Source organism: Vigna angularis, chromosome 2 (genome assembly GCF_016808095.1).
Source record: "Vigna angularis cultivar LongXiaoDou No.4 chromosome 2, ASM1680809v1, whole genome shotgun sequence".
In the NCBI taxonomy this organism is placed as follows: domain Eukaryota; kingdom Viridiplantae; phylum Streptophyta; class Magnoliopsida; order Fabales; family Fabaceae; genus Vigna; species Vigna angularis.
Window position 1 is genome coordinate 23,453,691 of NC_068971.1, and position 12,937 is coordinate 23,466,627.

Consider the following 12,937-nt stretch of genomic DNA (forward strand, 5'->3'; position numbering starts at 1 on the left):
CACATATTGTCAAATTCTAAGTTGTCTTGACAAACATTTTATTTCCAATTTGATAACCTTTGGATATCTAGATGAAAATTTTATCAAGAATTCTTAACACATAGTAATACCAGTTGGATCTATAGTTAGAGAAATAATGTTTACAGTTGAATTAATGTCTTAAGATAATATTTTTCACTCTGATCGCTCAAATTTACATATAGAGATTTGTAGTTAGAAATATAATTTTCACATTTTGAATAAGATGTGAAATACGAAAAAATATTAAAATATTTAAATAGTGAATGATGATTTTATTATTACATATTAAATAATAAATAATGACTTTAGTATTATTATATATTAAAATAGTGAAGGATAATTTTATTATTATATATTAAAATATTTAATTTTATTATTATATATTAAAATATTTAATAAGTGAATTATGTTTTTATTATGCTTGTAAATCTATAGAAAAAAAATAATATAATAATAATAATATAAACATTTTATATAATGGTAAGAACAAAAGTGAAGTGAAATAAAAGTGAAGTGAAATAAAGGAGTTTTGGAGTTGCATTCATCAATATTTCTTCCTCATTTTTCTCCATTTTTTCTTTGTTAATCAAGATTTTGAAGGAGTTTAGAGAAATTATTCAATTTATTAAAATGTAAGATTTTACTTGAACAAGTTGTTTTTAGGTATTGAACCTAGAAATTTATCATTTTATATTTCATGTATCTATATTCATAAAAATAATTCACCTAATTTGAACAAAAGAGGAATTGAATTGTTTTCTTTCTAGCAAATTGTACTACACTAAACTATAATATAAATTGAACTATACTATAACCTGTTTCCAAAATATACTAAATTGTACCAATTTTGAATTTATAGTAATACAAACGTAATATTGTTTGTATTTAGTTTTTATAAAGGTGATGTCCCACTTTATTCTTCTGGTTATTGTGTCCAATTACACAGACTTCTGCGTTTCACAGCATCCTTAGTTCTCCTCGTAGGACTTTAACTGAGGAACAATAGAATCACATATGCTACATCCAAACACAAAAGAAAAAGGTGCAAAGAAAGAATATATTTTGAAATTGAAGCAAGAAGAAAACTTCAAGACTAGTTTTCAGGATAACTTGGGAATGGCGGCTTTATTGGAGCAGCAATTTATTTCTGTCAGTGATCATAGTTTAATCATCACTGCATTGAAAGAGATCTTTCATCCTTTCACCGTGAAAATTTAGAAGGTCTTGTGATGAGAATGCAGCGTTCACAACTTGAATTATTTTCTCACATTTAAATGTTATATCAGGTAGTAGTTTGATCGAATGAAAATGTAGTAGGATGATTTTGCTCTATAAACTATAAAATAAGTAATACGGTTTCATATCTTGGCGAATGAATTGAAGCAAAACAAGTTATAATTTTGCAGTTGGTTATTGTCTAAGCCAGATAATTTGTCTGTAAATAACATTACAGCCAGCATTGTCTTTGGTTCAATAGCTAAATATTTTAAACACTATAAACATATCATTGCTAGGACTGAGCATAAATAATTAAACTATATATATTTTTAATAAACTAAAAATAACATAATATTATATATAAAAGTTTAAACTCTCTGGTGGTTGTATGGGAATCTCAGTTGGCTCTTCATATTTGAAACTGTCTCAATTGGATCATAATATTTGTAAAAATGAGCCAATTTTACCCTATTCGTTAAGTTGTCCCAGACGGCATTAACTTGAGCTTACGTGTTGCACAGATAATGTGTTGATGTGTATTATATGTTTATGTGGATTTTTTTATTTAAATAAATAGTGTTTGACGTGGCACAATGCCTATTTTTTACTTTAATTGAATTAGGGATTTCATTTCTTCAGTGTGAGAGTTAGGGATTTCATATTGGAATTAGGGATTTCATTTGCTCAGTGTGAGACGAAGACGAAGAGGAACTGCAATCTTGGACAAGACGAAGAGAATCGAATCGATAGTTGACGCGAGTTAAGGTTAGTTAATTTTGTTTCGTGTTTGGTTTTCTGTTTGGATGTGTAAATGGTTCATGGGTTTTTGGTTTTACGAACATGTGTGTCTTCGTTTTAGGGATGGGTTTTTGGTTGTTGTATGACTATTTATAATGCTTTGTGGTCCCCGATAGGTTAGAATTATTAACTAATGATAGGGGTGCCATGCATATATTGAACATTGCAAGGTTAAATGATGAAGTTCATCTCTTTATGGTTCATAGTACCATGGAGCCAGAAATAATAGAAATGATTGATTGGGTTGATGCTCATGTTCATGATGAAGGTGATGTTGCAACACAAGTGGAGGAGGGTCAGGTTGTTAGTGATGGTGAAGTTGAAAGAGAAATGGTGGAGGGTCAAGTTGTTGGTGATGGTGAAGTTGAAAGAGAAATGGTGAAGGGTCAGGTTGTTGGTGATGGTGAAGTTGAAAGAGAAATGGTGGAGGGTCTGGGGGATGGTCAGGTCCATACTGAAGTTCGAACAAAAATGGTGGAGGGTGAGGGTGAGGGTCATACTAAAGTTGGAACAGAAATGGGATATGGTGAGGGTGAGGACGAAGGTCATACTGAAGTTGGAACAAAAGTGGTGGATGGTCAGGGTGATGCCCATGATGTACAGGAGGCTGAGGTCCATGATGTAGAGGTCCATGATGTACAGGATGCTAAGGTCCATGATGTAGAGGAGGCTCAGGAACATGAGGTACATGATTTTGAGCTAGAGGATTTAGGAGAGGATGATGATGTAGACGAGAGTGAGGATGAGGATGTACATGAGGTTGGGGATGTAGATGTAGATGATGATGAAGAAGTAGATGAGGATCTTGATGAGGATGTGAGTGAAGAAAGTCTAGTTGATGTTAGCATTCAGTGTGACATTGGGACTTCTAAAGGAAATGTGAGAGAAGAACCTTCCACTCCAGTAAGTGAGTGTTCATGGACAATTGATAATGATTCCATTGATGATGTTTGTGGCTTGTATGACATTGAGTGACTGTCAGAGGAGTTGAATAGTGGACCAGATACTGAGGACGATGATGATTCCATTAAGATAAGTTTTCCCACTTTTAGTATGCCTAAAAGTTTGAGGGATTATAAATGGGAAGTAGGAACCTATTTCATTGAGAAAAAGGAATTCACAAACGCGATAAGGACTTATGCACTGAGTAATGGGAGAAATTTAAAATTTATTAAGAATGACAAGAAGAGGGTTTCTCTAAAGTGTTTGGGTGGAAAAGTGAATTGTAAATGGTATGCGTATTGCTCCTAGAAGTGTGGTGTGAATGCATGGTAGCTAAGAAAACTGATTGATGATCACAACTTTAGTAGAGATTTCAGTGTAAAGTTGATGACTTCAAAATGGTTGAGTGAAAGGATGGAAAAAAATATCAGAGAAAACCCTACTATGAAGGTGATGGATATTAGGAAGAAAGTGAGTAGGAAATGGAATGTAGGAATTTCTAGAAATATGACTTTTAGGGAAAGAGCCATTGCAAAGGATATTATTGAAAGAGCCATTGCAAAGGATACTATTGAAAGAGCCATTGCAAAGGATACTATTGCAAAGGATACTATTATGGTCATGAGCTGTTGAGAACAAATACAGGTTCAACAGTAAAAATCAAAGTTGAAAATACTAATGGTGAAGTAATATTCAAGAGATTTTATGCATGCTTGAAGGAATGCAAGGATAATGTACACCCATTATTGGGTTACATGGATGCTTTTTGAAAGGCAAGTATGGAGGGGAGTTACTAACAACAGTGGGAAGAGATGGAAACGAACAAATTTTGCCCATAACATATGCTGTTGTTGAGGTAGAAAACAAAGAGTCCTGGACTTGGTTTTTGGACCTTCTCATTCAGGACATTGGTGGGGAAGTTGTTTGTGCATCATGCACATTATTTCAAACCAACAAAAGGTCAGTCAAAACAATCTTAATTACACAAATCATATGTTAAGTACAATATATTTTACATATTACTCAACTAACTTCAATATTTTAAAATCTCGGGGTCTTTTGCCAGCTATTTAAGATCTTCTACCTGGGGTAGAACAAAGATTTTGTCTTAGGAATTTGTATTCAAACTTCAGAAAAAAATATCCTGGAAAAAACCTTAAACGTCTCATGTGGAGGGCAGCAACAGCCACATATCCACAGCAATAAGAGGCTTAAATGAGGAATATTAAAGAGATCAATGTAGAGGCTTTTAAATACTTGATTGTCATTCCACCTAGGTATGTATTTAGTCTTATAAATACTTTATATACTCACATTTGACATTTAAATAGTTGACAACTTATATTGACTGACATTTACTTCTCCCAGGTTTCGATCCAGATCTAGATTCACCACTATATCACAATGTGACACTCTTGTGAACAACATGTGTGAGGGCTTCAATAATGTGCTAATTCATACTAGGTCTAAGCCAATTATTAGTATGTTAGAAGACATTAAGGTTTACATTATGAAGAGATGGGCTACCAACAGGACAAAGATGACATCATATCAAGGTTCTATCTGCCCTAAGGTTCTGAACAGATATCAAAAGTAGTCATGGTTAACCAAATATTGGTTACCAAGGTAACTTTAATCAATAAATTAAAGTTTGTTTCCATTGATGATGACTACTTTAATCAACAAATTCTGAACACATTTCACAATTTGGGGAGCAATTTGTTGTCAATGTTGACAAGATGGACTGCACATGTAGACACTAGTACAAAAATCGCGTACAACGTAGAATATTTTGGGCTCTTAACGGCGAATTCACGAATGACGTCATATCAGGAGACGTTAAATTGACGTCGAATTTAAAAAATTTGATGTTAAATTAACGTCGAATTTTCTTAATATATATGACGTTAACTTAACGTCGAATTTTGTCAATATTCGACGTTAATCAATTGTTTTTTTGTTTTTTTAATTAATTGTTATCCTTTTTTACAACTCTACGAAACCTAACAAGCAGAAAAACAACAAATTTCAGTTTTTGGCATTTTATAAAGCATGAACTATGAACGTGTAATGTATCAACAACAAACAATAATAACCAACAACAAACAAGTTCAATCAAACAACAACAACAAACAAGTTCAACCAAACAACAACAACAAACAAGTTCAACAAAAAAAACAACAAACAAGTTCAACACATAAGTTCTTCAAAACGAAAACGAAAACTAACCTTCAAAAGGTGGGTTCATCGGAATAAAGTTTCGTCACCAATGAGAGAAAAAGCAGAATGCGCCTATGAAGGACAAGAGCACGTAAATAATCGGTTAAAACAAACAAAAATCATACATAAAGTAGTTAATTACCATGCATTTGTATCAAATGAAAGAAAGATTACATGTGGTGCTCGTCAAACTTTGTTCGAGAAAAGTTTGAGAAGAGAAGAGGGTATCGCGCGCTAAGATAAAGTGAATGAATTTTCAATCTCCCGCTCAAATTTTATTGAATTCACTAACATTTTGACGTCGAATTTAAAGGGCATTTGACTTTTTATATCATTTTACGTCGAATTACAATTCTAAATGATATTTAATAATTGCATTTATTTACAAAAATGCTACCGCTCATTTTTAACGTTCGCTATTCAGTGGTTGAACGTCGAACATGTGACGTTATATGTGATTTTTGTACTAGTGAGAAAATGGGCAATTACTGGAATTCCTTGCACTCATGCCATTACTGCAATGAAATTCTTGAATATAAATGCAGAAGACTACATTGGCCACTGGTGTAGGAAGTCTACTTATGAAGAGACCTACAACACAATCATTTATCTTATCAATGGTCAACATGTCTGGGAAATTACATAATATCCAGATGTCTTACCGCCAAAGAAGAGGACAATGCCAGGAAGGCCCAAGAAAAAATGAAGACTAGAGGATTGGGAGTTGAAGAGGAATGGCAGTGAATTAAGAAAAGGTGGGAACAGAAAAAAAATGTGGCCTCTGCAAAGAACTTGGACACAACAAAAAATCTTGTCCACAAAGACCTCGACCAGTACAGGTTCCTACTGCCCAATGTACTAACAAACATATGTTCCTATTACTCAGGAATCTACTATGCTTCCTACTGCCCAATGTATTGAAGCAACAGAAGTCACAATACCTCCACCAACACATGTTCGAATTACTCAGGAATTCAACTATGCTTGTACTGATGAATGAACTCATCTTTAATTTATAGCAAATGTTAGCTCTTTCCTTTTAAAGACACTCTTTTAAATATGATGTAAAGTTGAATGTTCAAGAAACAATGTTTTATCAACCGTCTATAGTTGATGTATTTTGATAATGTAAGACAATGTTCTTATCAGCTTCCTTTTGGTTATAAGAGAATGTTTCATGTTCATTATTGACCATTGCTTATACTTTATGTATTTTGATAATGTAAGACAATATTCTTATCAGCTTTCTTTTGTTTATAAGAGAATGTTTTATGTTCATTATTGATCATTGCTTATTGATCAGGTGATCATTCTTGTATCATGTTTATTGCCCATTGCTTTACAATGTTTGTTTTGCACTTAAATGAGCATTATAATTAAAGAAATTAAATCAGACATTATTAACTAGTAATCACTCACCTTTATAAATAAAATACACATTAAAATTAGAAATACCAAACTACAATACGTAAACTTGTTCTAACAAATCAACCAAGTTTCATCAACATCACTATTACAATTACATTAAAAACACATATAACGAAGACCATCCCTAATAACACCTTCAGCCAATTTTCCAACTTAACAACATTTTTCTCTATAAAACCTATTTTGATCTTTCCAGCATATGTTTCTTCTATCTTCGTGACACCATCGTCCATCGTCATCACACCGACTTTTTCATTTCTTGCACTTCCACTCCTTCTTTCTACATTCAGCCCATTTCCTTCATTTGCTTCTTCACTACACCACTAAAAGAAGTTGCAGCCAAGGAAATCTTCACTCTCACCATGTTCAAGAACAAGACACACTCCCTCGTCAAAAACCCAAAAAATTAAACAAACATTTATGCTTATATTAAACTGACCTTGAAGTTAGGGCAACCCCAGAATTTTTTGCCCTTGTTTTTAGGGGTTCTTGCAATGCGGAACACTACATTGAAACCACAAAAGCAAGGGGGTTTTACACCCAACCTCCTAACACTGCCACTAATGTGTTCGAAGGTCGAACAAAAACATTTGCAGGAGGATGATCAACGAGACATTTCCGCAGCTGCACAGTGCTTCCCCAAGACAAACACCACTATAAAACACTTTGGATGTGAGGGGATCCCTTTAAATGTTAGGGCTACCAACCATAACAATATTATTATTCCACGTGGATTTGATGATTCTAAAACACATCACTCATTCAATTTAATGCACATTGCCACGCCATAAAAAAAATTACACGTAAGCTCAAGTTAACGCCATCTAGGACAACTTAACGGATAGGGTAAAATTGGCGCATTCTTACAAATATTATGACCCAATTGAGACAGTTTCAAATATGAGGACCCAACTGAGATTCCCATACAAATATGAGGACCACCCGAGGGTTTAAACTTATATATAAACTATATTGTTTAAGACTTTAATTTTGAAAAACTAAACTTATACCAATTAACTAATAACCAAATCCTTGTAAGACTATCGGCGTAAGTCAGTTTTACAAGATTCTTTGCTTTCTCATTCAAACTTTTCAAACAATTTTTTACGATAGATATTTTATTTTGGGTTTTAAATATTATTTTTTGCTTTTGTATTTAAGATAAATTATACAAATCATATAAAAATATTATTTTTATCCACTATAAAAATTAATTATTGACGAAATTTTATCGGCAAATATATTTTTGTCAATAAATTTGTATTATCGACGAATTTTATCAACAGATTTGAAAATTTTATTAACTGACGGTAATTATCGACAGACATAATATTTCATCGATAAATATTACCAACAATATTATTATAGTCATTATTGATAAATTTTTGACGTTTTTGATAGATTTCGATAAATGTTATCTATAAAAAAATTAATATAATTTCAACAATAAATCTAATTATTGGAAGTTTGTTTTATTTAAAAGTTTACTCTTAAACATTACTTTAGATTTAGGCTTAAATGCTTACTTCGTCCTCATGTTAAGAGGTGAATTTCTGTTTAGTACCCGATTTTAAAAATGAAAACATTGGGTCCCTATGTTATGAAAAATATATGAATAAGGTCCACAAAGAAATAACAAGTTGAAGAAATCATCAAAGAAAAAATTGAACAAGAGAGAGAAAAAGTTGGACAGCAAAAGAGAGAAGAGAAAAAGTATGTCCACATCAGCATGGACTTCACGCCGTTGCTGTCAACTTAACAGACATGACCTTGTTCATACACTTTTCAAACCCCACACTTTATTCTGAAGTTGAACTTCAATTTTCAACACAAGGAAGTTTTGGCTTAAGCATTGTTATTTTTTTAGTGCAAGCAAAAAGGGCTTTAGGCATATGGACCTCCACATAGTAACTGCAGGATATAATAGAGTTGATTTTTCACACACAACCCATAATTCATGTAAAATTTATTAGCTAATATTTCCCAAATGATTAATCAATTCAAAGGTTTTGCATGCTGAGCCATTATTTATGTAACTAATGACTCAACTTCTTTATCGTATATATTAGGAACATTTTTATTTATTCTCATATCATATCTTTGTCATTAGATATTTACTTTATTGATTCATGTTCTGTTAATATAAATAAAGCACCTGTGTTTTGTAAACAGCACACTCTTTCAACTTAATGTTTATCTTTTTCATAGAGTTTAACATTATATAATAAAGAAATCTATATTATATATGTATTATTAGGAACAATTTTATTTATTCATGTATCTTTTTGTTAGTATTGGATATAAAATTTTCTTTATAATTCCATTGCCTTCACAGTTTACCACGTTTTAACTATCACCGATAATAATTGTTAAATTTATTTGTATGATTCTTTTTGTTAAATATATTATTGACTAACTATTATGTTATATTGTAGGTATGATCAAGTGAACATGCTAAACAATGAAAGTAACTAAGATCAAAATTATACATTGTTTCTTTTTTAGTAATGTAATGAACATCTCAGTTATACTTTTAGTATTTTAATTTAGTATTGAACATTTTTCTTTTTAATATATGAACAATTAATTGTATGAACATATTAATATGTTGAACAATGTATTTTATTTTGTCTATAATATTTAATGTTAGTTCATATTATTTCATTGTTTGTTTGGTTTATAAAACTAATTTTATCATAATCTCATTTTATTACAATAAAAATCTTAAAAAAAAATATATATAGACATTTCCAACGGTTTTCTCAAAACCTCCGAAAATATCTGGCAGTTTTCTTAAAACTCCGTTAATACCCACCGTTTTGGCAAAACCCCTAGCTAATTATTTGTGTTCATGTATTCAACTTTACTTTCTTATTAATAAAAATATTTTTATTTAAAAAAATACTTGAAATTTTAGAAAAACGTGAATTCGATTTATACTTTGTAATAAATATTATTGAATAATAAAGTGATTTTGGTCGTTACAATATTGGATGAATAGTTAATTGTTAGAATTTTCAGCTGAATCCATTTCACTAGGAAATGTTATAATAATAAAACATAAAAATAAGTAACAAAGTTTTTGTTAAAATAAAGAACCTTGCAAACAAACAGTAGTGAGCTTGGCCAGAAAAGCATGAAAGATAAAAAAACAAGAACTGCTACAGAGATAGAAAGAAACGTAGTAACGCTACTGAGGAACACTTTGAAGCATTTCCACGACTTGGCTCATGGTTGGCCTTATATCTTTGTCTTCCTCAACACAGTCCAAAGCCACTTTGACTAAAACCTCCATCTTAGATTCATCATAGTTTGTTTGGATTGCAGGATCAATGATATGCTCTAGCCAAGATCTTCCACGCTTTTTTTCTCTCACCCATGCCACCACCCTTCCATTGTACGACTCTTCTCCATCAATGTTTTGAACACCCGTTGTTGGGCTCTTCCCAGTTATCATCTCCAATAGAACAATTCCATAGCTGTAAACATCAACCTTCGACGTGATTGCTAAGTTCAGAACCCACTCAGGTGCCATGTACCCTCTTGTTCCTCTTATCATTGAAAAACTTGAATTGTTCACGTTGTTCCTGTTTTGTAGCTTCGACAGGCCAAAATCTGCTACCTTGGGTTGATAATTAGCATCAAGAAGTATGTTCTGTGGCTTTATATCACAGTGCAAAATCCACTCCAAGCATTCTTCATGAAGATATGCCAGAACTCTTGCAGTTCCAAGGGCAATGTTATATCTCTTACTCCAATCAAGAGTGTTGGATGACAGATTTTGTGCCAAAGAACCATTCTCCATATACTCATACACCAACAATCTATGCTTTCCCTCAGCACAATATCCCCACATTTGAATCAAGTTCATGTGGTTAAGCCTTCCAATGATGCTCACTTCAGCAAGGAATTCTCCTTCTCCTTGTTCAGCTTCATTCAGTCTCTTAATTGCTGCATGTCTTTCATCTGATAAAATACCTTTGTACACAACCCCTCCCGCACCCCTTCCGATCTCTTCACTGAACCCCTTTGTCGCCTTTTTCAACTCTGAATAACTATATTTTCTGAATCTATCGGTCAGAGGATGGTAATCGTGTTCATCTGCATGAGACTTTCGGCGCGTCTTAACTATGAAAACCCACACGACAAAAACGCAAACCGATTCAATAGCACCAATTACAATGGCCACCCAAAGAAAAAACCTCACAATCTTTTTTACATGATATTTGTCATACACCCTGGGAATTTGAACAACACAAACATGCTCATTTGAACGAAACGATTCTTCCCTGAAAAGGCTATGATGTTTAGGCACTTTCAAGTATACTGTTCCTCTGAAACTCGGCGATCGGCGCCCGTTAAGCAATTGCATCTTGATGTAACAATTGTAATAGTTCTTGGCGTCATTGTATGAGTACTGAAACCCCTTACAGTTACAGTCTTCTAAGCACAGATTCTCACAGTGACTATAACTATTACCTTCAGAAAAGTTAGCATCATAACCATAAATCTCAACACCCAGCAACTCCAAGAAGGTAGACTCACTTCTGTTGCAAGACAAAACGAACACAGGTTCACAGCCATAAGACCAATCGCTATGGTTCTTGATTCTATGTCCCGGAAGACACGAGCACTTCCTTCCATGCTCATGATCATTACTGCACGCACTGTTAGGTCCACAAATCCCGTGGATATTGCAAGGGTCACCTCTCGCTTGCCACGAAACAAACCATCCATCATGCAGTGTATACACTCTAAGGTTACCATCAGAATCAAGTTTCAATCTTCTTTGCTTCATAGCACCATAATCAGATGTAATGAAAGTAAAACTATCAGTTGAAATGAATCTTCCGAGTGAGTCCATTACTGCCGATCTACTGCTATTGTAAGTAGACCTTCCAGCATCCCAACTCACCAACCATGGATATGGCCAGTAAACGCTGGAAACATCAGGGCCATCGAAGAGAAGACGAAGAACGTTGTCATCGTCGAAGAAGAGCTTGTAGAAACCGGAGGAATGGTTAGTGTCGCTTCTTGCAGACACGAGTTGCGTGCGTCTGATGAGGGGTTGTCCCGGAAGAAGAGTATCGGTGGGAAAATCAAAGCTTTGCCACAGAACGGTTCCTTGGAGGTCACGCAACACGAGATTGCCATCGTCTCTGAGATGCAACAGTGGTGAAGCCAACGAAGCAGTGTTCGAAGACCACACCGTTCGTTGAGCAGCATCATCCAAGACAAGGTTACCGGCTCCTGAGAGAGAGAGTTTGGAACGTTTTCCGTTGACGGGGTTCTCCCGGTTCGCCATCCACACGATTGTGGGGTGGTTGTGGGAACCGGTTTGTGTGAAGCATACGGCGAAAGAGTAGGCGTTTTCACCGACGGCAACGAAGCCGGCGGAGAAAACGCCGTTTGGGGAGAGAATAACGTCGTCGGGTTTCTCTACCGAGAGGGATGAGTCCGTGGTGAGTGATGAAAATGCAGAATGTGAAGTGTGCAGAGAGAAGAATTGTAGGAAAAGAAAGAGTAAGATTGAGGAAGCCATGTTCAACCATGTAAACGATGCAAGCCAAAACGATGTGTTTTGTGGAGTGTTGATGGATGCTCTATATAAAACTGGTTTCGTTGACGAACTGGTCTACGGATTTTGGAAACAGTCCAGAAATTTCACACCATCAAACAAAAAAGATTCCACTTAGCAATTAAAAATAATAATATTTTAATTATATTTATTTTATTTTTTTAACTTTATATTTTAATATACATTATTATATATTTAAGTGGTTATCTAGTGGGAATATTTATTAGGAGTGTCAAAATATCATTTTTCATTAAATTATTCTCCATTTGGAATCTAGGAAGAATTTCTGAAAGCACAGAGTGAACGGGGAAACTAATCCTAATTTATTTTTTATTGAAATAAGTTATTAATTTCCTCGTTCGTTTGTTTTCTAAGCCGCGTAGATAGATGTCTTTAGGATTTAAAATTACTCTTAAAGATTACATACATTTATACAAACGGTTCAACGAAAACCGCACATTATGCCACGGTTCAACGAAAACCGCAGCATAATGGTGCGCGGTGGCAGTTTTGTAAATAAAACGAACATATATGCCGCGGTTCTACTGGGAACCGCGGCATATACCCCAGTCAACCATAGCCTTTGACGCCACGTATGAATAAAAAATTAAATAACAGAGTATATGCCGCGGTTCTCTGCACAACCGCGGCATATACCCTGCCAATTTATTGCAGGTGCTGACTGGGTCAGAGAATTTGAAAAGTTGCAGGGGGTATATGCCGCGGTTCTCT

The 12,937-nt window shown here is 34.0% G+C and overlaps 1 protein-coding gene across 1 annotated transcript; it reads right to left on the reverse strand.

Moving 5' to 3' along the window:
- Positions 1-9,694: 9,694 nt before the first annotated feature.
- Positions 9,695-12,219, reverse strand: LOC108322776 (putative receptor protein kinase ZmPK1). The gene has a single exon (XM_052873828.1). It carries the CDS (start codon positions 12,167-12,169, stop codon positions 9,818-9,820), a length of 2,352 nt encoding a protein of 783 aa, XP_052729788.1. The 5' UTR covers positions 12,170-12,219; the 3' UTR covers positions 9,695-9,817.
- Positions 12,220-12,937: the final 718 nt, after the last annotated feature.